The 25,654-nt window shown below is 47.5% G+C and overlaps 1 protein-coding gene across 1 annotated transcript in view; it reads left to right on the forward strand.

Annotated features, from left to right (window-relative positions):
• PIGT (phosphatidylinositol glycan anchor biosynthesis class T) overlaps positions 1 to 23,196 on the forward strand; it is a 29,909-nt gene extending 6,713 nt beyond the window's left edge. Inside the window, exons 3-12 of the mRNA XM_075349925.1 lie at positions 3,759 to 3,886; positions 9,047 to 9,147; positions 9,233 to 9,319; positions 18,804 to 18,891; positions 19,102 to 19,196; positions 19,767 to 19,935; positions 20,192 to 20,392; positions 21,630 to 21,795; positions 21,889 to 21,972; positions 22,651 to 23,196. Coding sequence (XP_075206040.1) covers positions 3,759 to 3,886; positions 9,047 to 9,147; positions 9,233 to 9,319; positions 18,804 to 18,891; positions 19,102 to 19,196; positions 19,767 to 19,935; positions 20,192 to 20,392; positions 21,630 to 21,795; positions 21,889 to 21,972; positions 22,651 to 22,903 — 1,372 coding nt within the window. The 3' untranslated portion in view covers positions 22,904 to 23,196. The remainder of the gene's footprint in view (positions 1 to 3,758; positions 3,887 to 9,046; positions 9,148 to 9,232; positions 9,320 to 18,803; positions 18,892 to 19,101; positions 19,197 to 19,766; positions 19,936 to 20,191; positions 20,393 to 21,629; positions 21,796 to 21,888; positions 21,973 to 22,650) is intronic.
• Positions 23,197 to 25,654: the final 2,458 nt, after the last annotated feature.

The raw sequence follows: 25,654 nt of genomic DNA on the forward strand, positions 1-25,654 counted from the left end.
AGCTTATGCACGTACCCTTTTAATGTCTCCCATAATCTTTACAAACCATTAAGAAACAAACTGTAATTATTTTTAGGTGGGGGATAAAAATAAAACTAAAATAATGTAGTTGCATAAGTGTGAACCCCCTCTTATAATTGGGGATGTGGTTGTGTTCAGAATTAGCCAATCAATCATGATAAATAGTAGTCGGTACACAGCTTCCGTCATTTACAGTTATTCTGATTAATCTCATATTACAACATTTAGTTGAAATTTTCTCAGTTGCATTATAAGGTGGTGTCACACACAACGACGTCGCTGCTAAGTCACCATTTTCTGTGATGTAGCAGCGACATCCTGTCGCTGTGTGTGACATCCAGCAACGAGCTGGCCGCTGCTGTGAGGTCGCCGCTCGTTGCTGAATGTCCTGCTTCATTTTTTGGATGTTGCTCTCCCGCTGTGAAGCACACATCACTGTGTGTGACAGCGAGAGAGCGACGAACTGAAGCGAGCAGGGAACAGGGAGACGGCTTCTGGCAGCCTGCGGTAAGCTGTAACCAAGGTAACCAAGAAGCCCTTTCCTTGGTTACCCGATATTTACCTTTAGTTACTAGCGTCCGCCGCTCTCAGGCTGCCAGTGCCGGCTCCCTGCTCCCTGCACGCGTAGCCAATGTACACATCGGGTAAATAAGCAAAGGTTTGCTTATTAACCCGATGTGTACTCTGGCTAGGAGTGCAGGGAGCCAGCGCTAAGCGGTGTGCGCTGGTAACCAAGGTAAATATCGGGTAACCAGCAAAGTATTTTGCTTGGTTACCCGATATTTACCTTAGTTACCAAGCGCAGCATCGCTTCCATGCGTCGCTGCTGGCTGGTCGCTGGTGAGATCTGCCTGTTTGACAGCTCACCAGCGACCATGTAACGACGCAGCAGCGATCCTGATAAGGTCAGGTCGTCCGTCGTGATCGCTGCTGCGTCGTTACGTGTGACCCTAGCTTTACAGCAAAAGCCATAACCAGCTTACAACACAGCACAGGGATCTCATGGTTAAAAGTTATCAGTCAGGAAAATGGTACAAAAGAATTTCTATACAAAGGAACAATGTAAAGACGGTCATCAAGTGATATAAATGTGACAACAGTGGCCTTACTGAGAACTGTCCGTCCCTCAAAATTTGCTAAAAAGAAAAAATGATCAGTGAGGCCACTAAGAGGCCCACAGTAACATTAAAGGAGGTTCAAGAATTTCTGGTAAGCACTGATTGTGTACTGCATATGATAATAACCTCCTGTATTCTTCATATGTCTGGCCAGTGGATTAGTGGGGCAAGACAGATGCCTTTTCTTACACAAAAAAAGACATTCAAGCCCAGCAATGTTTTGCCAAAAGCTTCATCAAGTTGGCCAAAAACGTTGAAAAACGTGTTATGGTCTGATAAGACCCAGGTATACCTTTTTGTCCATAATTCTAAAAGGTATGTTTGGCTTAAAACCTACACTGCACATCATCAAAAGAACACCATACCCACAGTGAAGCATGGTGAAGGTGGCAGCATTATGATTTGGGGCTGTTTTTTGGCAGCTCTAACTGGGGCTTTAGTCAAGGTGAAGGGAATTATGAACAGTTGCAAATGAGTTGATTTTGCAACAAAACCTTTAGGCCTCTGCCAGAAGGATGAAGTACAATTTCAACTTTCAGCACAACAACAACCTGACGCATACCTCCAAATCCAGAAAGGAATGACTTCACCAGAAGATCAATATTTTAAATGACCCAGACCTGAATCCAATTGAAAATCTGTGGATTGACCTGTAGAGGGCGATGTACACATGAGATGCCCTCACAATGTAACATGTGAAGCTCTACTGCAAGGAAGAGTGGGAAAAGATTGCCAATTCTGAATGTGCCATGCTGATGCTGCGACCGTAACCGAGTGTCACACACTGTGATTTAAAGTGTGCTTTACACGCTGTGACATCGCTAGCGATAGCACCCGCCCCCGTCATTCGTGCGACATTTGGTGACATTATCTCTACGGCAGCATCACACGCACATACCTTTTCAGCGACATCGATGTGACCGGCCAACAATTCCTCCTTCAAGGGGGAGGTGGGTTCGGTGTCATAGCGACGTCACTAAGCGGCCGCCCAATAGCAGAGGAGGGTCGGAGATGAGCGGCCGGAACATCCCGCCCACCTCCTTCCCTCCTCATTGCCGGTGGACACAGGTAAGTAGATGTTCGTTGTTCCTGCGGTGTCACACATGTTTGCTGCCGCAGGAACGACGAATAACATCGTACCTGCAGCAGCAACGATATTTGGGAAAGGAGCGACGTGTCAACGAGCAACGATTTTTCATGTTTTTGCGCTCGTTGATCGTCGCTCATTGGTGTCACACGCTGCGATGTCGCTAACGGTGACGGATGTGTGTCACTAACGACGTGACCCCGACGATATATCGTTAGCGATGTTGCAGCATGTAAAGCACACTTAATTCTCACAGTACAGGTGAGGAAAGGAAGAAGAGATTAATTTCTCCATATCCTCCATTGTCAGCCTGTGCGTATATCGCACTGCACTCAGATGTCATCAGTGCAGTCCGATGTGTCACATGCACCCATAGACTTGTATGGGTGCGAGTGATCTGAGACTCGCTGCCAGATGCAGCATGCAGTTATTGGCCCTCCCCATAGTATAACATTGGAGAAAGCGCTATGCTATCAAATATTGAATAGCACTTGTGTGATTTATACACAAATGGGAGCGAGCCCGAAGGGTGTGCATATTTATACAACCACATTATTTTACTTCTTTATTTTTATGTTTCCACCAGATTTCAGTTTGTTTCTCCATTGAGTTGTAAGATTATGAGAGACATTTAAAGGTGAAAAATTTTCTGAAATTCTTCTTCTTAAGGCAACGTTTCACTAAGCAACATCTCTAGCAACATCGCTGCTGAGGCACGACTTTTGTGACGCAACAGCAATCTTGCTAGTGATGTCGCTGTGTGTGACATCCAGCAACAACCTGGCCCCTGCTGTGAGGTCGCTGGTTGTTGCTGAATGTCCTGGACCGTTTTTTAGTTGTTGCTCTCCCGCTGTGAAGCACAGATCGCTGTGTGTGACAGCGAGACAGCAACAACTAAATATGCAGGGAGCAGGAGCCGGCTTCTGCGGACGCTGGTAACCACCAAGAAGCCCTTACCTTGGTTACCCGATATTTACCTTCGTTACCAGCGTCCGCCGCTCTCGCTGTCAGTGCCGGCTCCCTGCACACGTAGCTGGAGTACACATCGGGTAATTAACCCGATGTGTACTCTGGCTAGGAGTGCAGGGAGCCAACGCTAAGCGGTGTGCGCTGGTAACCAAGGTAAATATCGGGTAATCAGCGAAGGCTTTCCTTGGTTACCCGATATTTACCTTAGTTACCAAGTGCAGCATCGCTTCCACGCGTCGCTGGGGGCTGGTCACTGGTCGCTGGTGAGATCTGCCTGTATGACAGCTCACCAGCGACCATGTAGCGACGCTCCAGCGATCCCTGCCAGGTCAGGTCGCTGGTGGGATCGCTGGAGCGTCGCTTAGTGTGACGGTACCTTTAGTATCATTTTCTAAAAAGTCTACAAACTTGGCGTTGTAAGGGGTTTGTAGACTTTTTAGATCCATTGTTTATTCTGATGTGTCGTAAGAAGAGCTTGATTGTACAGTCCCCTGCTCTGATAATCTTGGTGCAGCTTGATGGCCTCCTTCTTAATATTGATGAGGTTACATTTGTGATTTCAGTGTGGACAGAAATTGGAAGGAGCTGACTAACATCTTATCTGGAATCTTCTGCGCATCACTAAACTTCATAGACTCCACTAACACCGTGACTCCAACCGCATCCTTCAAGCCTTTGGGATTGGCCAATGGTCGGTGTATAAGTATCTGCGCTCAGCATGTCTTCTACTAATTCCTTCTCTGTAGCTTTCTAACAAACCTGAGCTCTGATGGTCCAAAGGCCCCTTTACACACTGAAACTTTCTAGCGATCCCACCAGCGATCCCAACCTGGCCGGGATCGCTACAAAGTCTCTGGTGAGCTGTCAAACAGGCAAACCTGGCCAACGACGCAACAGCGATCCGGACCTGCAGAACGACCTAGCTAGTCATTGGGGACGTTGTAAAGCAGCTTTTTCAAAGGGAAGTCTCTGTAAAGTCCCCTTTACACACTGAGACTTTGCTGCACAGCGGGAAACAAAGGACCTAAGAATGGTCCTGAACGATTTGTAGCGATCACAACTTCACAGCAGGGGCCAGGTCGCTGATGTGTTTCACACACTGCAATGTCGCTGGGGAGGTCGCTATTACGTCACAAAACCGGTGACGTTACAGCGATGTCGTTTGCGATGTTACAGTGTGTAAAGCCACCTCAAGAAGGATCGAGGGCACCCAAGACTCTTGTGTGTGGTCAGCAGAGGCCATCCTGTCTGGTTCAGTAACACAAATCGCTGTAAAACGTAACACTACCGATAGTAGAAGTGTGAGAACACACAGCACAGCAGGCAGGTTATCCCGTGCACACACCTGTCCACCTCTGAAAGCTTCTGAGCACCAATATTCAGGGATTGTTTTATGTCTTTGATAATGATGATCTATATAGAGATCCACTGGTGGACACACACAGAAGAGGATCCTGAGCATGAACAATATATGGGCACTTTGCAGTCCAATAGCTCCTCATAATGTCCAATTCCACCTGTTTTAGAGATGGAAATGGGCCCCCTTAATTCTTGGGTCCCTGTGTGTTGCACCAAGGATATGTCCACTCCTGTAGAGATCATCAGTGTAAAGATACTGGAAAATATCTTAAAGGGAAGGTGTCGTCCAAAACAAAAAAAAGTCAATAACTGAAAAAATGTAAAGTATTCATGTTTTAATGTTTTGTTTAAATATTATTTGTTTTTAATTGGGCAAAATATAAAAAAAAAATATGAATATTTTCCACTCTTAACCCCTTAACGACCGCGGGCAGTAATATTACATCCTAGCAGTCATAGTGTTACTGCCCGCGATCTGCTGCCGGCAGCATGCAGCGATCGGCGCACATCTCAGCTGATTTTTTACAGCTGAGATGTGTGCCTGCCAGGCACGAGCGGAATTGTTATCTGCTCGTGCCGTTTAACCCCTTAAATGGCGCTGTCAATATGTTACAGTGCCATTGTAATGGCATCGGCAGTAAACATTTACTCACTGGTCGATACTGGAAGTCACGTGACCTGATCACGTGACTTCCAGTGGTTGTCATGGTAGCATAGGGTCATGTGATCACTCCTGTAGCTCATATGACTCACTTTCTGTTTCACCCGGCCGAGAGCTGGGTGAGACATAAAATGAGCATATCTGGTGTTTACAGCTGTGTAGCTGTCATCAGCACATACAGCAGAGCAATCAGACTGCTGATTCTTATAGTTCCCTAGGGGAACTAGTAAAATACAAAAAAGTTAAAAAAAAGTTTTAAATTAAAAAAAAAATAAAAAAACCTAAACATTCAAATTACCTCCCTTTTGCCCCATTGAAAATTAAAGGGTTAAAAAATTATACACATATTTTGTATCGCCGCGTTCAGAAACGCCCGACCTATCAAAATATAAAATCAGTTAATCTGATCAGTAAACGGCATAGCGGCCAAAAAAATCCAACCACCAAAATTAAGTTTTTTGGTCGCCACAAATTTTGTACTAAATGCAATAACAGGTGATCCAAACGTATCTTCTGCGCAAAAATGGTACCATTAAAAACGTCAGCTCGAGACGCAAAAAATAAGCAGTCACTGAGCCATAGATCACAAAAAATGAGAAAGCTACGGGTCACGGAATATTGCGTAAAACGTGCGCCACTTTTTTCGGACAAATGTCTGATTTTTTTTTTTTTAAACCCCTTCGATAAACCTATGTATGTTTGGTGTCTACGAACTCGCACTGACCTGAGGCATCACAACAACACATCAGTTGTACCATATAGTGAACATACTGAATAAAATAACTCAAAAACAATCGTGCTATCACACTTTTTTTTGCAATTTTTCCGCATTTGGAATTTGTTTACAGTTTTCCAGTACACTATATGGTAAAACTTATGGTTTAATTTAAAAGTACAGCTCGTTACACAAAAAATGAGCCCTCACATTACCATATTGACTGAAAAATAAAAAAGTTGTGTGTCTCGGAAGAAGAATGGCGAAAAAAAAACCTGAAAGCGAAAAATAAGCCGTTCGTGAAGGGGTTAACCACTAGGGGGAGCAGCTGCTGAAATCCTGCTGCAGAGCTACTGTAGAACTAGCTCACATTACAGCTGCAGTAAAAGTGGGCAGAATCTGCTCTCCTTTGTGATGTCACCTCTTCCTCCCAATCTGGGTGTTTCCAAGAGATAATAGAGAATGAAGTGTAGGGACACAGTGCGGAGCCATTTTGTTGGTGACCACAAATGTCTAAAGTGTCACCAAGGACAGCTGTATAGTGCTCCCCACATAGCGATCTGCACGCCCCGGTCTAGCAATGGTCTGCCGCACGCCCGCCCACTTGCAATGCTCTGCCGCATGTACGCCCGTCTGCAACGCTCTGCCACAGGCACGCCCGCCCACAATGCTCTGACGCCCATCCGCAATGCTCTGCCGCACGCCCGCCCGCAATGCTCTGCCGCACGCCCGCCCGCCCACAATGCTCTGCCGCACACACGCCCGCCCGCAATGCTCTGCCGCCCGCACGCCCGACCGCAATGCTGTGCCGCACGCCCGCCCGCAATGCTGTGCCGCACGCCCGCCCGCAATGCTGTGCCGCACGCCCGTCCGCAATGCTCTGACGCACGCACGCCCGCCCACAATGCTCTGCCGGACGCCCGCCCACCCGCAATGCTCTGCCGGACGCCCGCACGCCCGCCCGCAATGCTCTGCCGCCCGCACGCCCGCCCGCAATGCTCTGCCGCCCGCACGCCCGCCCGCAATGCTCTGCCGCCCGCACGCCCGCCCGCAATGCTCTGCCGCCCGCATGCCCGCCCGCAATGCTCTGCCGCCCGCACGCCCGACCGCAATGCTCTGCCGCCCGCACGCCCGACCGCAATGCTCTGCCGCCCGCACGCCCGACCGCAATGCTCTGCCGCCCGCCCGCAATGCTGTGCCGCACGCCCGCCCGCAATGCTGTGCCGCACGCCCGCCCGCAATGCTGTGCCGCACGCCCGCAATGCTCTGCCACACGCCCGACCGCATTGCTCTGCCGCACGTCCGCTTGTCTGCAATGCTCTGTCGCACTTACGCCCGCCTGCAATGCTCTGCTGCACGTACACATGGCCGCAATGCTCTGCTGCACGTACGCATGCCCGCAATGCTCTGCCGCACACTCAGCCCAGGGGGCTTGTCCAGGTCACAGCAGGAAGCAGACTCCGTGCAGGAGATGGGGTCGGAGAGCGGAAACGGTCTTCTATGCACAGAGAACTGCCGTATTTGAGGTGTGTAACTGTCGTTACACACAGCAAATCCAAGATGGCAGCCCCCAGTGTGTCAGTAAAAATAGAATTAAATAAAAACTAAATAAACAGTGAGTTTAATTTTTTATTAAAAATACTTGATTTCATTTTTAAGCAATAAAGTTTTTATTAGCTTTTTCAGTAACATAGTAAACATTTACATTTAAAACATAACATATCAAGTTATAGCCGCAGTAGTTACACATTTTACACAATCAAGATATCAGGTCATAGCAGCAAAATGGGGGAGGAAAAGGTGGAAGAGGGAGAAGGGGTGGGGGAAGAGAGGGAGGGGGGAAGTAGGGGTAATGCCACTCGGAAACAGCCTTAGGATCCACATAAAGCCTTAAGAAGGGTTACTATCAAAAATACTTGATTTCATAATCACTATTATTAATACAAAAATAAAAAATGTGACACCTTCACTTTAAGTTGTGTGAACATTGACTCTTTCCAAAGTTTTGTGCAGTTCATTTCACTAAAGGTCCAGTCACACTAAGCAACTTACCAGCGATCCCAACAACGATAGGGATCGCTGGTAAGTTGCTAGGAGGTTGCTGGTGAGATGTCACACTGCGACGCTCCAGCGATCCCACCAGCAACCTGACCTGGCAGGGATCGCTGGAGCGTCGCTACACAAGTTGCTGGTGAGCTCACCAGCAACCAGTGACCAGCCCCCAGCGCCGCGTGGAAGATGCTGCGCTTGGTAACTAAGGTAAATATCAGGTAACCAACCCGATATTTACCTTGGTTACCACCGCACGCAGCTACACGTGCAGAGAGCAGGGAGCAGCGCACAATGCTTAGCGCTGGCTCCCTGCTCTCCTAGTTACAGCACACATCGGGTTAATTACCCGATGTGTGCTGCAGCTAAATGTGCACAGAGCAGGGAGCAGCGCACAATGCTTAGCGCTGGCTCCATGCTCTCCAAGTTACAGCACACATCGGGTTAATTACCCGATGTGTGCTGCAGCTAAATGTGCACAGAGCAGGGAGCAGCGCACAATGCTTAGCGCTGGCTCCTTGCTCTCCAAGTTACAGCACACATCGGGTTAATTACCCGATGTGTGCTGCAGCTAAATGTGCACAGAGCAGGAGCCGGCAGCACAGGCAGTGAGAGCGGCGGAGGCTGGTATCAAAGGTAAATATCGGGTAACCAAGGACAGGGCTTCTTGGTTACCCGATGTTTACATTGGTTACCAGCCTCCGCAGAAGCCGGCTCCTGCTGCCTGCACATTTAGTTGTTGCTGTCTCGCTGTCACACACAGCGATCTGTGCTTCACAGCGGGACAGCAACAAGTAAAAAATGGCCCAGGACATTCAGCAACAACCAACGACCTCACAGCAGGGGCCAGGTTGTTGCTGGATGTCACACACAGCAACATCGCTAGCAACGTCACAAAAGTTGTTCGTTAGCAGCGATGTTGCTAGCGATGTTGCTTAGTGTGACGGGGCCTTAAGGTTCAGAGCTGTTTTGGTGTCACTTAATTAGTTTTGATGTTATGGCTGAGTGGTGCATGCATGCAAGGTTATGTGATAATTGTTGGCCTGATGGTACTCTTCATTCTGCAGTTACAGATCACCACCTTCTGAGATACGCCACATTACCTAGGGAGATCGTGTGCACAGAAAACCTCACCCCATGGAAGAAGTTACTGCCTTGTGGCTCTAAGGTAACTACCATGCTTAGAGATATGGCATAATGCTAACACAGTGGAGTCCAGTCCAGGGTAATGAAACTTTGCCTTCTCACCATAGGTCGGCCTGGCTTCTCTACTAGAGGCAGAACGTCTGTATCACAGCAGCTACCACTCTCAGTCTGTGCACATCCGGCCAGTATGTAGGGTAAGTTATGAGTAGTTTTACTACATCAAAATTTTTTTCTTTAACCCCTTCGCGACTTTTGATGTCCCTTTATGTCATGGTCAGATAGAGGTTCCCAACCGATGACATATAGGTACGTCATGGTGATCGCACTAGGTACAAGAGCTGTGCCCGTATGGCGCCCCTGACCTGGTCAGGCACCACTGAGTACTGCACCCATGCTGGAACAGTGCTTCCAGGTGACTCCAAAGGCCAGAATGAGGTGTGTACGCACAGACACATAGCGACCAGGTCTCCCACACCATTAGATGGGACCCTTGGGTAGCCTCTGGAAGAGGCTAGCTTTCAATTCTTGTAAAGGGGTGGAGGGGAGGGGCTGGAAACTAAGCTGCAGAGGCTGTAAGGAAAGTAGGAGGAGTGAGCCAGTCTGGGGGTGGAGTGCGTCAGTTGCGGAGAGATGCGGTGACACGGACACCCTAGACAGAACCTGCACGTGTAAGTAGCTGTTAGCGGGGGAGAACAGTTACCAGAGAGTCAGAAAGACACCTGAAGAGAGGCAGTCAAGTACGGGGACTGCTCGTGACTAGGCACGCACAGGGAACAGTTCCCTAGAGTAGAAGTCCATTTGTTGATCTGCTAAACCTGCCGGTGAGGGGACTGGAGGTCCCTCGCCAACCATCTAGAGTCCGAGCCTCAGCAGCAACAGGGGGACCCATAAGGAGACAGAGCCAGAAGCCATCTCAACTGGTCCACGCTGCCGGCAAATGGTCCAAAAAGGGGAGAAAAGGCAGTAGCGACTTCCCTGGATAGACCCCACGGTACTTCAAGTCATGGGTTATTCGAAAAAAGAAGTGCTAGGAAGGCGAGTTAATGGTTACCCTCAGATTGGCCTGAAGGAGCTCCTGGTTCCTCCTGGTTTATCTCAGCATCGCCCGGGTACCTCACACATCAAAAACTGAGTAAACAAGTTGAAAGACATCTTGGACTGAGACTGAGTTATTCTGGGACCTGTTGTTCTACACACCAGAGGCCCTGGGGCCTGCCTCACTCACGGGAGGCCACATCACCCGACTGCAGACTCAATCAGCCCCAGACACTCATTAAACCTGCAGTGGTGGTCACCCATAACCCTGACCGCAAACCGTGAGTGGCGTCACGACTCCTATATAAATAAACCTGACATACCTGTGGCCAGAGATTCAAACAAGTGGAGACCCTGTGGCATCCCCGAAGGTGGAGTGGTGTCCCTGGGGCGACCGCTGCAGGTGGGCGACACTCCCGCACAACCACCACCAGGAGCCTGGCGTAAGTTATAGCCTAGCTTCGGCTGTCACAGCTAGTGACAGTTCCTGAGCCTCCTCTGGCTGTTTAACCCCTAAATGCCGCAGTAAATAGCGATCTCAGCATTTGGGGGGCTGGGACAGGGAGTGTGCGCCGACCCTGGCTTTTTTAACCACATAAATGCCGCAGTAAATAGCGATCGCAGCATTTAGGGCGCTAGAACAAGGGAGTGCACTCCCACCCGATCAGGACATCAGCGACGTGATGACGGGAGCCCAATTCTTGCCATGGTCACGACAAGCTATGGCTAGCCTGTGAGACCATGCCTGGAGCATCGTCTAAGAGGCTTCTGTCAGTGCAGTACTGACAGGTATAATGTACTGCAATGCTGGTACATTGCAATACATTATATCAGTGGTCAGGGCAATAAAAGGTAGCATCCCAAATAGGGTCTAAGTAATTATTTTTTTTAAATTTTTTTAAAAACTTTTTTAAAGAAATCAGAAAATACAAAAAAAAATAACAATAAATCCATATATTTTTATGTAAAAACAGAAATGAACTTAAAAAGTACACATATTTGGTATCGCCACGTCTGGAACAACCTAATATATAAAACTGTCACACTAGTTATCCCATTCAGTAAACACCGTAATAAAAAATGTAGCAAAAACTGCCTTTTCATAATACAGCTGAAAAAAAGTGGAATAAAACGCAATAAAAAAGTCATATGTAAACAAAACTGCTGAACTTTTCATCTTGTCCTGCAAAAAACAAGCCACCATACAGCTCCGTCAGCGAAAAAATAAAAAAGCTGGAGCTATCAGAATACAGTAATGCAAAAAACATTTTTTTTTTGTTGTGACTATACCTTTATATAAAGAACAATATTATTTACGCATGTCGACAATTTCTATGTGCTGTAGCAGTGCGCCATACGAATACTATTGCTAATGGCTACATAGCAGATTTTTGCACATATGTACTTGCACCTTATGGCTATCTGCGGCTAAGCACAGTAGATAGCATGTAATAACATGAATTGGGATTTTTTTCATTACTATTATTGTCACTTTGTGTGTTTAATACATTTAATAAAAGAGTGTTTGTTTTTACAATTAGTGAATAAAAAATAACATGCCATCCGCTATCAATTCCAGATAGTTTTGTGCTCTAAAATTCAAATGGCGCTCCTTCCCTTCTGAGCCCTGCTGTGCGCCCAAACAGTAGATTTCCACCACATATGCGGTATCTGTTTACCCTGGAGAAATTACACAACAAATTGTACGGTGCATTATCTACTGTTATCCTTAAGAAAAAGCTAAATTTGGGGCTAACATTTCTTTGTCGCTCCATTGGGAGACCCAGACAATTGGGTGTATAGCTTCTGCCTCCGGAGGCCACACAAAGTATTACACTTTTAAAAAAGTGTAACCCCTCCCCTCTGCCTATACACCCTCCCGTGGATCACGGGCTCCTCAGTTTTATGCTTTGTGTGGAAGGAGGCACACATCCACTCATGCATTCTCATACATAGTTATGTCGGATGGAAGAAAAGAGGTCCCCAATGGGGTCCCCGGCATGTTCCCTTCTCACCCCACTAAGTCGGCGGTGTTGTTAAGGTTGAGGTACCCATTGCGGGTACGGAGGCTGGAGCCACATGCCGTCTCCTTCACCATCCCTTATGCGGCTCTGGGAGAAGTGGGATCCTATGCGGTCATCCATGTGCTGGGACCGTGCTCCATCCGTAGCCCCTGGTGGAACCTGCCGGACCGGAGCTTCTTCATCCCCAGGGACCGGGCCCTGCAACTTGAAGGTACTCTGTATCCTCATGTGGGGACTGTACAGGGGTCGCACCTTCTCCCCGGAAGCCGCGGTGGTTCCGTCCGTTATCTTTTCGGCGGACCTCCGCGCCGACCGTGCCTGCTTGTCGGCCGCGGCCTTAAATTTAGCCCCCGGCTTCACCGCGGCCTAGTCCGAAAAATCCCGCCCCCGAGCCTGCCTGTCAGGGGTAAGGGCGGGATTGCCGACATGACGTCGGCCTTGAGGGCTGGAGCATCCTGCATGTCTCCCTCCCCCCTCATTGACCACTTGGGGACTCCAGATTCCCGCTCTCTGCTAGCGCCGCCCTCGGCTCCACTCCCCCCCTGAGAGCTCCGGCAGCCATTTTTAACATTCTGCCGGTGGATGCTATTCAGCAGCAAGGCTCTGCAGCTCCGGGGGATCCACGACAGGGAATCTGGAGGACACACTCCGCTCGTGAGCGGTTGGTAAGCCACACCGGTCACCCGGTGCTGGTCTCCCCTAAGGTGCCGGGATATATATATATATATATATATATATATATATATATATATATATATATATATATATATATATATATATATATATATATATATATATATATATATATATATATATATATAATAGATATATATATCTGTTAGGAAAGGCGGTATACCCTTTTCCCATATACCTTCAGTGGTCACTCTCCTAAGAGACTACAGCATGTCGTCCACAAGGAGCAAAGCTACTAAGGCACAGATTTTGTTTCGCGACCTGTACCTCTTGTGGGGCTATGTTGCCTGCGGGATCCACCTACCCTCACTGTGATCAATGCTCGACTCCTGCCACGCTTGCTCAGCCGGAGCCTACGGCAATGGTGGGCCCCTTGGCTCAGGTAGATCCCCCTGCTCCCCCTGAGCAGGCTGCAGGGACAGAGTCACCGGCGTTGGCCTCTTTCGCTGAGAAACTCTCTCAGTCACTTTCTCAATCCATTGCTCAGTCTATGGACAAATGGTCATCTAAGCTGCTTGAGGCATTGCAGTCCAGACCGGGCTCTTCACAGGCCCCGGTCCCTGTTAGTTTGTCTCCTCCAGGCCCTTCTCGGTCCGCGCCGCAGCGCGCTCCCAGGATAGCCCCTAGGTCCCAGGCGGAGGACTCCTGCCCGGATCGCAGCCCCAGACCTGCTAAGCGGCCTCGCTGGGATTCTTCCCCGGCCTCCTCACACTGCTCTGGATCCCAGTTTGAGGACTCTCAGGAAGACGAGGCGGACGTGGGAGCTTAGGGCTCTGACCCTGACTTCGCCCTTAACCTTGATACCCCTGAGGGGGACGCCTTAGTAAATGATCTTATCTCGTCCATCAACCAGGTGCTGGATCTCTCACCACCACCTCCTCCTGCAGAGGAGTCTGCTTCTCAGCAGGAGAAACACCAATTTCGATTCCCCAAACGTACGCGCAATACGTTTTTTGATCACTCTAACTTCAGGGACGCTGTCCAGAAGCCCAGAGCGGTCCCGGACAAGCGCTTTGCTAAACGGCACACTGACACGTGTTATCCCTTTCCAGCTGAAGTCGTGAAGGGCTGGGCACACTCTCCCAAGGTGGATCCTCCAGTCTCTAGATTGGCTGCTAGGTCAGTTGTGTCGGTTGCCGATGGCTCATCCCTGAAGGATGCCACTGACAGACAGACAGAGCTCTTGGTGAAGTCTATTTATGAGGCCACGGGCGCGTCTTTTGCCCCGGCCTTTGCGGCTGTGTGGGCTCTCCAAGCAATCTCAGCATGTCTGACTGAGATTAATGCTGTCACGCGGAATTCTGCTCCGCATGTGTCTTCCTTGACCTCTCAGGCATCAGCATTTTCGTCCTACGCCATGAACGCCGTCCTGGACTCCGCTAGCCGTACGGTTGTGGCATCCGCTAACTCCGTGGCAGTCCGCAGGGCCATGTGGCTGTGCGAATGGAAAGCAGACTCTGCTTCCAAAAGATTCCTAACTGGTTTGCCTTTTTCTGGCGAACGTTTGTTTGGCGAACGGTTGGATGAGATTATTAAGGAATCCTCGGGAAAGGACTCCTCCTTGCCCCAGTCCAAACCTAAGAGACCTCAGCAGAGAAAAATCCAATCGAGGTTTCGGTCCTTTCGTCCCTCCGCCAAGCCCCAATCCTCTTCGTCCAACCGGCCGGAGAAAGGCCAGAGGAACTCCTATGCGTGGCGATCTAAGTCACGCCCCCAAAAGGCCGCAGGAGGCACTGCCTCCAAGACGGCCTCCTCATGACTCTCGGCCTCATCTAGCCACATCCTCGATCGGTGGCAGGCTCTCCCGCTTTGGAGACGCCTGGTGGCCATACGTTCAAGACCGATGGGTGAGAGACATTCTGTCTCATGGTTACAGGATAGAGTTCAGCTCTCGACCTACGGCTCGTTTTTTCAGAACCTCTCCACCCCCCGCACAGGCCGATGCACTTTTTCAGGCAGTGGACGCTCTAAAGATGGAAGGAGTTGTGATTCCCGTTCCCCTTCAGGAACGTGGTCGCGGATTTTAGTCCAACTTGTTCGTGGTGCCAAAAAAGGACGGGTCATTCCGTCCCGTTCTGGACCTCAAGCTGCTCAACAGACATGTGAGAACCAGACGGTTTCGGATGGAATCTCTCCACTCGGTCATCGCCTCGATATCACAAGGAGACTTCCTAGCATCGATCGACATCAAGGATGCGTATCTCCATGTGCCGATCGCACCCGAACATCGTTTCCTGCGTTTCGCCATCGGGGACGAACACCTCCAGTTCGTCGCATTGCCCTTCGGCCTGGCAACAGCCCCACGGGTCTTCACCAAAGTCATGGCATCCGTCGTGGCGGTCCTGCACTCTCAGGGCCATTCGGTGATCCCATACTTGGACGATCTCCTAGTTAGGGCCCCTTCTCGGGTGGCGTGTCAACGAAGTCTTACCGTCACTCTGGCGACTCTCCAGCAGTTCGGGTGGATCATCAATTTCCCGAAATCCAAGTTGACGCCAACCCAATCACTGACTTACCTCGGGATGGAGTTTCATACCCAGCCAGCGTTAGTCAAGCTTCCGCGGGACAAACAGCTTGCTCTGCAGGCGGGGGTGCAGTCACTTCTTCAGAGTCAGTCACACCCCTTAAGGCGCCTCATGCACTTCCTGGGGAAGATGGTTGCAGCTATGGAGGCAGTGCCGTTCGCGCAATTCCATCTACGGCCACTCCAATGGGACATTCTTCGCAAATGGGACAAGAGTTCGGCTTCCCTCGACAAGAACATCTCTCTTTCACTTGCAGCCAAAACATCACTTCAGTGGTGGCTCCTACCCACATCTCTGTCTCGGGGAAAATCCTTCCTCCCTCCAACCTGGGCCGTGGTCACCACGGACGCGAGCCTGTCAGGTTGGGGAGCGGTTTTTCTCCACCACAGGGCTCAAGGAACCTGGACTCCAATAGAATCGTCCCTTCAGATCAATATTCTGGAGATAAGGGCAGTATACCTAGCCCTATTGGCTTTCCATCGGTGGCTGGAGGGCAGGCAGATCCGAATCCAGTCGGACAACGCCACTGCCGTCGCCTACATCAACCACCAAGGCGGCACTCGCAGTCGTCAAGCCTTCCAGGAAGTCGGGCGGATTCTGCAGTGGGTGGAAGTCACAGGCTCCACCATCTCCGCAGTTCACATCCCGGGCGTGGAAAACTGGGAAGCAGATTTTTTCAGTCGTCAGGGCATGGACGCGGGGGAATGGTCTCTTCACCCAGACGTGTTTCGAGAGATCTGTCGCCGCTGGGGAACGCCGGACGTCGATCTCATGGCGTCACGACACAACAACAAGGTCCCGGCCTTCATGGCACGGTCTCAGGATCACAGAGCTCTGGCAGCGGACGCTCTGGTCCAGGATTGGTCGCAGTTTCGACTGCCATATGTGTTTCCCCCTCTGGCGATGCTGCCCAGAGTACTACGCAAGATCCGGTCCGACTGCCGTCGCGCCATTCTCGTCGCTCCAGACTGGCCGAGGCAGTCGTGGTATCCGGATCTGTGGCATCTCACGGTGGGTCAACCGTGGGCGCTTCCAGACCGCCCAGACTTGCTGTCACAAGGGCCGTTTTTCCATCTGAATTCTGTGGCCCTCAACCTGACTGTGTGGCCATTGAGTCCTGGCTCCTAGCGTCTTCAGGGTTATCTCAGGATGTCATTGCCACCAAGAGAGAAGCCAGGAAGCCAACGTCCGCCAAAATCTATTACAGGTCTTGGCAAATCTACTTATCCTGGTGCTCTGAAAACGGTTTTCCTCCATGGCCGTTTGCTTTACCCACATTTCTTTCATTCCTACAATCTGGAATGGACAAGGGTTTGTCCCTCGGCTCTCTCAAGGGCCAAGTGTCGGCGCTCTCCGTGTTTTTTCAAAAGCATCTAGCCAGGCTTCCGCATGTCCGCACGTTCCTGCAGGGGGTTTGCCACATGGTCCCACCTTACAAACGTCCGTTGGAACCTTGGGATCTTAACAGGGTTCTGACGGCTCTTCAAAAGCCGCCTTTTGAGCCGCTGCGAGATGTCTCTCTCTCTCTCCCGTCTTTCTCAGAAGGTGGCCTTCCTGGTGGCAGTCACATCACTTCGGAGAGTGTCTGAGCTTGCAGCGCTGTCATGCAAAGCCCCCTTCCTGGTTTTCCACCAGGATAAGGTGGTTCTGCGTCCTGTCCCGGAATTTCTCCCTAAGGTGGTATCCCCTTTTCATCTAAATCAGGATATCTCCTTGCCTTCCTTTTGCCCTAATCCAATTCACCAGTGTGAAAAGGATTTGCACTCTTTGGATCTAGTGAGAGCACTCCGGTTATACGTGTCTCGCACGGCGCCCCTGCGCCGTTCAGACGCGCTCTTTGTCCTTGTCGCTGGCCAGCGTAAGGGCTCTCAGGCCTCCAAGTCAACCTTGGCTCGGTGGATCAAGGAACCGATTCTCGAGGCCTACCGTTCTTCTGGGCTTCCACTTCCTTCAGGGTTGAAAGCCCATTCTACCAGAGCCGTAGGTGCGTCCTGGGCTTTGCGGCATCGGGCGACGGCTCAGCAGGTGTGTCAGGCAGCTACGTGGTCTAGTCTGCACACTTTCACGAAGCACTATCAAGTGCATGCCTATGCTTCGGCAGACGCCAGTCTAGGTAGGCGAGTCCTCTAGGCGGCGGTTGCCCACCTGTAAGAGGGGGCCGTTTTTCGGCTCCTTTTATTGAGGTATTCTTTTACCCACCCAGGGACTGCTCTTGGACGTCCCAATTGTCTGGGTCTCCCAATGGAGCGACAAAGAAAAAGGGAATTTGGTTTACTTACCGTAAATTCCTTTTCTTCTAGCTCCTATTGGGAGACCCAGCACCCACCCCTGTGCCCTTCGGGCTGGTTGTTCTTTTGTGTACACATGATGTTGATGTTGATTTGTTCTTATGGTTCATGGTTTTCAGTTCTCCGAACATCCTTCGGATTGAATTTACCCTAGACCAATTTATAAGTTTTCTCCTTCCTGCTTTTGCACCAAAACTGAGGAGCCCGTGGTCCACGGGAGGGTGTATAGGCAGAGGGGAGGGGTTACACTTTTTTAAAAGTGTAATACTTTGTGTGGCCTCCGGAGGCAGAAGCTATACACCCAATTGTCTGGGTCTCCCAATAGGAGCTAGAAGAAAAGGAATTTACGGTAAGTAAACAAAATTCCCTTTTTTTGTGGGAAAAAAGAAAAAAATGTATTTTTCCTTCCACATTGCTTTAGTTGTTGTGAAGCACCTAAAGGGTTCATAAACTTATTAGATGTGGTTTTGAGCATTTTTGCAGTTTTTAGAATTATGTCACTTTTGGGTATTTTCTGTCACCTAGGTCTCTCAAACTCACTTCAAATGTGATGTGGTCCCTAAAAAAAGGTTTTGTAAATCTTGTTGTAAAAATGAGAAATTGCTGATAAACGTTTAACCCTTCTAATGTCCGAACAATAATAATGTCTCAAAAATGGTGCTGCTGTAACATAGACATGTGGGAAATGTTATTTAGTGACTCTTTCGTGTGACATAACTCTCTGGTTTAAAAGCATAAGAATTCAAAATTTGAAAACTACAAAATGTTCATAAACTTTGCAAAATTTGATATTTTTTACAAATAAATGCAAAAATATTGTCCTAAATTTACCTCAATTATGAAGTAGAATATGTAATGAAAAAACATTGTCCGAATCACCGGAATCCATTGAAAGCGTTCCATAGTTATAACCTGTGAAAGTGACTCTGGTCAGAATTGAAAAAATAGCTCAGGTCATAAGGTAAAAATGGGCTTGGGGGTGAAGGGGTTAAGCAGCCATTCCCAGTATTACTACCTGTTCTGTGAATCTTTCAGCAGATTACTGGCCTCTGTGTGCAGCAGCTTGTATTCTCCAATCATGTCTATGGCCTTGTTCCCTTCTTTTATTTTTAGGATGCGGATTGCTCCGCCATCTCCTGGGAGTTGAGACAAACCTTAACTGTGGTGTTTGACATGTATACCAATGGACAGGGGAAAAGAGGTAGTTACAAGTTTTGTAATGTTTGTGACTAATGGACACCGATATATATCCTATATATTATGTATATGGCTCTACACTTTTCTCGGTTTCTATCCCCTAAGAATATTCCATTTAAAATCCTGCTTTCACCCTACACAGATTTATCTCAGTGTATGTCCCTCTCGCCATCCTTCAGACACTTCTCAAGTCTTCCATTTTTTTATTCTACAGACTGGTCGCTCTTTAAGATGTTCACTCGAACAGTAACTGAGCCTTGTCCTCTGGCAACTCAAAGCAAAATCTATGTGGACTCTGGATACGACCAGGTAGACAAATGCTTTAACACTTTGGGTTTGACTTCAGCTTTTACACTTCTGAGCAGCTGATCACATGGCATCTAAGTGACGTGAGCGGCTGCCGAGAAGTTAGTGGCAACCGGAACAGTTTTGGTTATTTTTATTACTACACTGTTCAAGCACTGAGCTGTCGATGTAATGCAGGACAGGACAGATGCTCCAGTTAGAATGTGTTAAATGGTTTTCTAAACTGGACAACCACCTTCAGGGACATCTGTTGTAATTGTGGCAAAAAAAATTCATTCATCGGAGCTATGTTCTCAATACAACTATGCAACATTATTGTCATACTGCCATGGATCAATGTGTATGTCAGAAGTTTGTGTGGAGAGAATCTTCGGTCATATCCCTTTTATAAAGCCTCTAAAAATAATATTTTGATACAGCCTCAGGCCGACTACACATGCTTGTCATTCACGTTCCGAGCATGGACCGGCCATGGGTCTACTGAGCAAAACTCAAAGGCCTCATCTTGGGATGATGGATGCCGCATATGTGCAGCTGGCCTTATACTCTTTACTCAACTCTTTAACTTTGCAGAAAGAAATTGACCTTTTTGAAGTCACACCGCCATCAGCTCTGGACATTGGGGTTCCCGTCCATGGAGATCAGAGGGTGTATACATTGTATGACCTTCTAGAACCAGAGCTTTTCAACACCTCTAGAAACTTGAACGTAGCACTAAAGTGGAAAGGAGGTTCGGACTCAGGTGAGAGTTACTAGTGGTAGGGACAATGTTGACACCACTGTCTTAGAAATCAGCCATTTCAGTGAAAAGTTAGTGCTTGCTGGTCCCACTCCTATAGCCTTAGACTACAGACTAGAAGTCTAATTGCCAGGATATCCATGGTCCGGAGATTGAAAGGGTTGCCATGTTATTACATTGACAGTTGTGTATGTATTTTGGTCTTACTGCTGTATTAGACCATGTAAATAACAATAAGACCTTTGTATGCTTCTATTAGGTCACCCAGAGCCCCCTGTCTTCCATGCTGAACGCTATGTTAGTGGCTATGGTCTTCAGACTGGAGTGATTAATACTATGATTTATAACAACCATCCATACAGAGCCTTTCCTGTCATGTTTCTGGAAACTGTTCCCTGGTATCTCCGACTATATGTCCACACTCTGACCATAACTACCAAAGGCAAGGAAAACAAACCTAGTAAGTGTGTCCAATACCAAGCAATCTTATTACCTAACCTGCTGCAGTCATGAGTCCTGTCTTGACCATAACAATATAGACTAAGTGGACCATCAGTAGTGACCGACATATTAGTTACTTTGTAGGATGGGTTGATTTTTACTTACTTTTAATACAAGTTTATGCTCATTACAGACAGAATATAGAAGCTTCAACTTGATATGACATGTGTTTGAGAAGGAAAGGGGAGATATATTGCTTTCTCCAGTGGGATTTCAGAAGATTAGGATATGCCTGATCTTTGGTTCCTCTGTATGCCCATTATCATGGAGCATTAAGGCTACCCAAGTAGTCATTAGATTGGGGTGGATCACAACTGTCATCTAGTAAAGGACTCAACAATCGAATGGGTAATCAAAATTAGTGGGTCTGATGTGTCGGCAATATCAGAGATCAGCAGAAATCTGTTTGGGCACCATAGCAGACTAAGTGATGTAGAGGGCAGAATATACCCTCCCCCTATATCACATAGTGGCCTGTGCCAAGTACTACACCTTATCTTCATTTCAATTGAATGGAATATTAAGTCAGAGACGGAGCAGTTTTTATCTAGTCAGTGGGTGTGCTGGGTGCTAGACCCCACTGATCATGTGTTGTTGACCTATCCTAAAGGCCCAGTCATACACAACGACTTACCAGCGATCCTGACAACGATACATCCTGATAAGGATCACTGGTAAGTCGCTGGGAGGTCTCTGGTGAGATGTCACATAGTCAGACCTTACCAACGACACAGTAACGATACAGGTCACAGTAGCGACCTGTATAACGATCTTGGCAGTCACTCGGACCCTGTTACACAGTGTCAAACACAGCGATGCGTCCAGCCCAGCAGGACATCACCTTTGAAGAAAATGGTCCGGACCACTCTGCAACGAATAGCGATCTCACAACAGGGGCCTGATCGCTGGTAGGTGTCACACATAACGAGAACGCTGGTGAGATCGTTGCTGCGTCACAGAAACGCTGACTCAGCAACAATCTCGTTAGCGATCTTGTGTGTGACGGGGCCTTAAGAATAAGTTATGGGAAACCCCTTTTAAGGCTGTATTCGAAAAGCTGGGCAAATCACCTAAAGGGTATGATGCCCTTCTGACTCTCCTGGACAAGTGTTTTGGCCATCTGTTATGTAAGGTGCCTTGACACCTTATTGAAGTCTAACCATTACCCCCCACCACCCCCTTTATTTTATTCCAAGGCTTTATTCACTACTTGCCTGCCAAGGACCGGCAGCGCCCCCATCTTCTAGAGATGTTAATCCAACTGCCTCCTAATTCGATCACTAAGATTAGTATACAATTTGAGAGGGCACTGCTGAAGTGGACGGAGTACCCTCCCGACCCTAATCATGGATTTTATATCAGGTGAAGTACCTAAGTATTTATTTTTTTTTTTGGGGGGGGAGGCATTACCTTTGCTCCCTTCCCCAAATAATATCCTAATATGTCTTTGTGTAGTCCTTCAGTACTGAGTGTCCTGATCCCCAGTTTAAGGAACGTAAAGACGGATGAGCTAGAAGCAAGCCCGCTCTTCTCTACGCTGTAAGTATCTAGACAACTCATTTTACTGTCAGGAGTAATGCAAGTTACTTCTCTACATGTAGCAATGTGTGATGAATAGGTGGTCACCTAGAGAGGAAGACCAATATGAAAGAAATAAGTAGGCTGTGTTCACGTCTTTTCAGTCTGCGTTTACAGTATGATCCAAAAAATGCTGACAGGACCACAAGTATCCACAAGTATGCAATTGGCACACATGCAGTCACGTTCCGAATAGATTCAAATCCACTTCTCTCCATAGAAAATTGAGAGAAGCAGATGACAATCTATTTGGCACGTGACCGCAAATATGCAAATTGCATACTTATCATGTGACCGCTCATTCGCAGCGGGAATATAGGGGAATCTTGACAGTATGCTCATTTAAATTAAAGTTGTGAAAGATGCTGTAAAGTCAGAATTTTCTCAGCCTACATGCTAAGTGTATAGCAAAAATTGTGATGTTAATTAAACAATTGATTCATTAGGACAAAATCTAATGGGACATCATATAAGGAGACCCTGCCCAGGACCACATCTGTTCACCAGAGCAGAGAGCTTCAGGTCCCCGCTCTAGCAGACTCAGTGTTACTATGTGTTTTGCGGTTGCTTATTCATATAAGTGACCATGTCATCTCCACAGAACTCATTCCTCTTATTGTCCATGTCTTTCTTTGTCAGATTTCCATCCTCAGATGGGTCCAGTTACTTTATGCGGCTGTACACCGAGCCCTTACTGGTGAACCTTCCAACGCCTGACTTCAGCATGCCCTATAATGTCATCTGTCTGACTTGTACTGTGGTGGCTGTGGGCTACGGCTCCTTCTACAACCTGCTCACAAGGACTTTTCAAGTGGAGGACCACAACAAGGGTGGATTGGTCAAGAAGATAGCCAATGTCATACGCAGATTACGTGGTGTCGCACCTCTATGATGGTAGAAAGGGCGCCTGGTAAAAAGATGGTTTTGTTTCTGTAGTCATCTTTTGGCCTAATACTACCAAACCATCGGCCACATAACTCCACTTGATTTCTCTAGACTTTTAGAGATTCTTGGCTAAAAGTTTCCACCAAAATCCCAATTACAAAGGTGGTGTTGGTACAACCATTGGTTTCAGAGATGGTTACTTTTTCCAAGGTATGTTTTTTAGGTGGAGGACCACATCAGATTGCCCAGTTTGCCAGATGTATACATGTGGTATTCCATAAAAGAGGTGTTTTAAATTAACACTTTGTTATATTGATTAATATTGGGAAGAGTTTTGGTATGTTGTGGGTATTTATTTAAACGGTGGGGAACAAGTAATCATTTGGAAATGGAACGGTCTTTGGATATTGAGTAATGTACGTTACCAAACACTTAAGGCCGCTTTACACTCTACGACATCGCTAAAGCAATGTCGTTGGGGTCACGGAATTTGTGACGCACATCTGGCCGCGTTAGCGATGTCGTTGCGTGTGACACCTATGAGCGATTTTGAATCGTTGCAAAAACGTGCAAAATCGCTAATCTGTGACATGCCCCCCCTATTCCCAATTATCGTTGCTGCTGCAGGTACGATGTTGTTCGTTGTTCCTGCGGCAGCACACATTGCTACGTGTGACACCGCAGACACGAGGAACCTCACCTTACCTGCACCCACCGGTGATGAGGAAGGAAGGAGGTGGGCGGGATGTTACGTCCCGCTCATCTCCGCCCCTCCGCTTCGATTGGGTGGCCGTTTAGAAAGGTGGCGGATCGTCGGTCACAGCGACGTCGCTAGGCAAGTAAGTAGTGTGACGGGTCCGAACAATTTTGTGCGCCACGGGCAGTGATTTGCCCGTGGCGCACAAACGATGGAGGTGGGTACGCACGCTAGCGAGATTGCAGCGTGTAAAGCGGCCCTTAGGGTGCAAATTTAACACATTAAGTGCATGTGTAATGTGTGGTATTTCCAAAAAATAAACAAATGGCAGTTCCTGAATTCTGGATTCTCCAAAAAGCTCTTACGTGCCCAGGTGCAACAAGTGTCACAATTTGTTTAATTTCATAGATCTCCACTATTGATCTATTTAACGAAATCAACAGTACTTAATACATCCTGAAGGATTTAGTTTAATAAAAATATATATTAAGAGGGACCTATGAACATTTTATAGTGGCTTTCCACCCTGGTACTGAAAATAAGGGCAGCAGGTAAGGTGAATTTACATTATAAATGTATGGTTACATTTCAGTGCCAGGGGAGAGTTGCTTAAAAGGCAATTGCCACATTTTCTTTCGGGGTATATTCCCAGGTCCTGGAAATGTTAGACACAAAAAGATTGAACTCAAGCACATCTCGTATCAATATATATGCCACTCCATAAAGGCTCAGAAAAAACAAGAAAACGGAGTATTCAAGGGCTAAATGTATAAAACATCAATTCTTTATTGAATAGAAATAGTAAAAAAAAAAAATTCAAAATTTTTTATGCAATTATATAGTGGTGCTGATAGGTAAAAACAAAAAGTGAAAACCCACATATTGATGGTGAGCAGGAGGCAAAAAAAAACAAAACACCATAGAGGAAGGGGGGTAGTCTAATAGGGGACTAAGTAAAGGAGCAATCATGAGTGGCTGGCATGTGAGGAGCCTCTATTCATAGCGTAATATATGTGTAATCACACAGGCCTGGTCAACATGGTTCTTACCTGAAGAAGCTACATACAACTTGTGTCGCGAAACGCGCGTAGGAGGGTATTTCTTGCTGGTGTGGGATGCTCTAGGTGACCACCTTTATTATGTGTAAGTCTTGGGACTTGTATTTATATTATGTGACTGACTTGCTTGGTGCCTCTTCTCTGCCTTGACTATGGGATATTGACCAGGCCTGTGTGATTACACATATATTACGCTATGAATAGAGGCTCCTCACATGCCAGCCACTCATGATTGCTCCTTTACTTAGTTCCCTATTAGACTACCCCCCTTCCTCTATGGTGGTTTTTTGCCTCCTGCTCCCCATCAATATGTGGGTTTTCACCTTTTTTACCTATCAGCACCACTATATAATTGCATAAAAAATTTTGAATTTTTTTTTTTAATATTTGTATTCAATAAAGAATTGATGTTTTATACATTTAGCCCTTGAATACTCCGTTTTCTTGTTTTCTGTGGTCCTGGAAATGTTGCAGTTTTTTGGGATTTAAAAGTCATTGCATATTTACAATAACAGTGAACTGGAACAAAGGAGAGAAATTGGATGTGCTATATAAAATGTCTTTCCTGCACTGAGATAATCTTATATATGTGTCCCTGCTGTGTACTGTGTAATGGCTGTGTCTGACTGTACAGGGATGTGTTCTGATTATACCATATTCCCTCTACCGGGGAGGACACAAAAGAGTAAGCCCTGCTCAAAAAATAAGCCCTAGTTAGTCATTGCTGAGTCAAACTTTGCAATTTCTCAGGGCCCCTCTCTTTTAGGGACGCCCGCAGTTGTATTCTGATGTTCAGATTGTTTAAGGACCTTTTATGACTTCAGTCATGTGACCAAAGGTCTCTTCATTGCAGGAGTCAAAAAGAACTGAACAGGAAACAGGCTGGTATACAGGATTGGCATTAGGGGAAAGGGATAGGAAACTGGGCAATTGCACAGGGCCCTTATTCTCCTAGGGGCGCCAGCATTTATATTCTGATAACTCTGATTAAGGACCTTTTTGA

The sequence above is a fragment of the Anomaloglossus baeobatrachus genome, chromosome 5 (assembly GCF_048569485.1).
Source record: "Anomaloglossus baeobatrachus isolate aAnoBae1 chromosome 5, aAnoBae1.hap1, whole genome shotgun sequence".
NCBI classification, from domain to species: Eukaryota; Metazoa; Chordata; class Amphibia; order Anura; family Aromobatidae; genus Anomaloglossus; species Anomaloglossus baeobatrachus.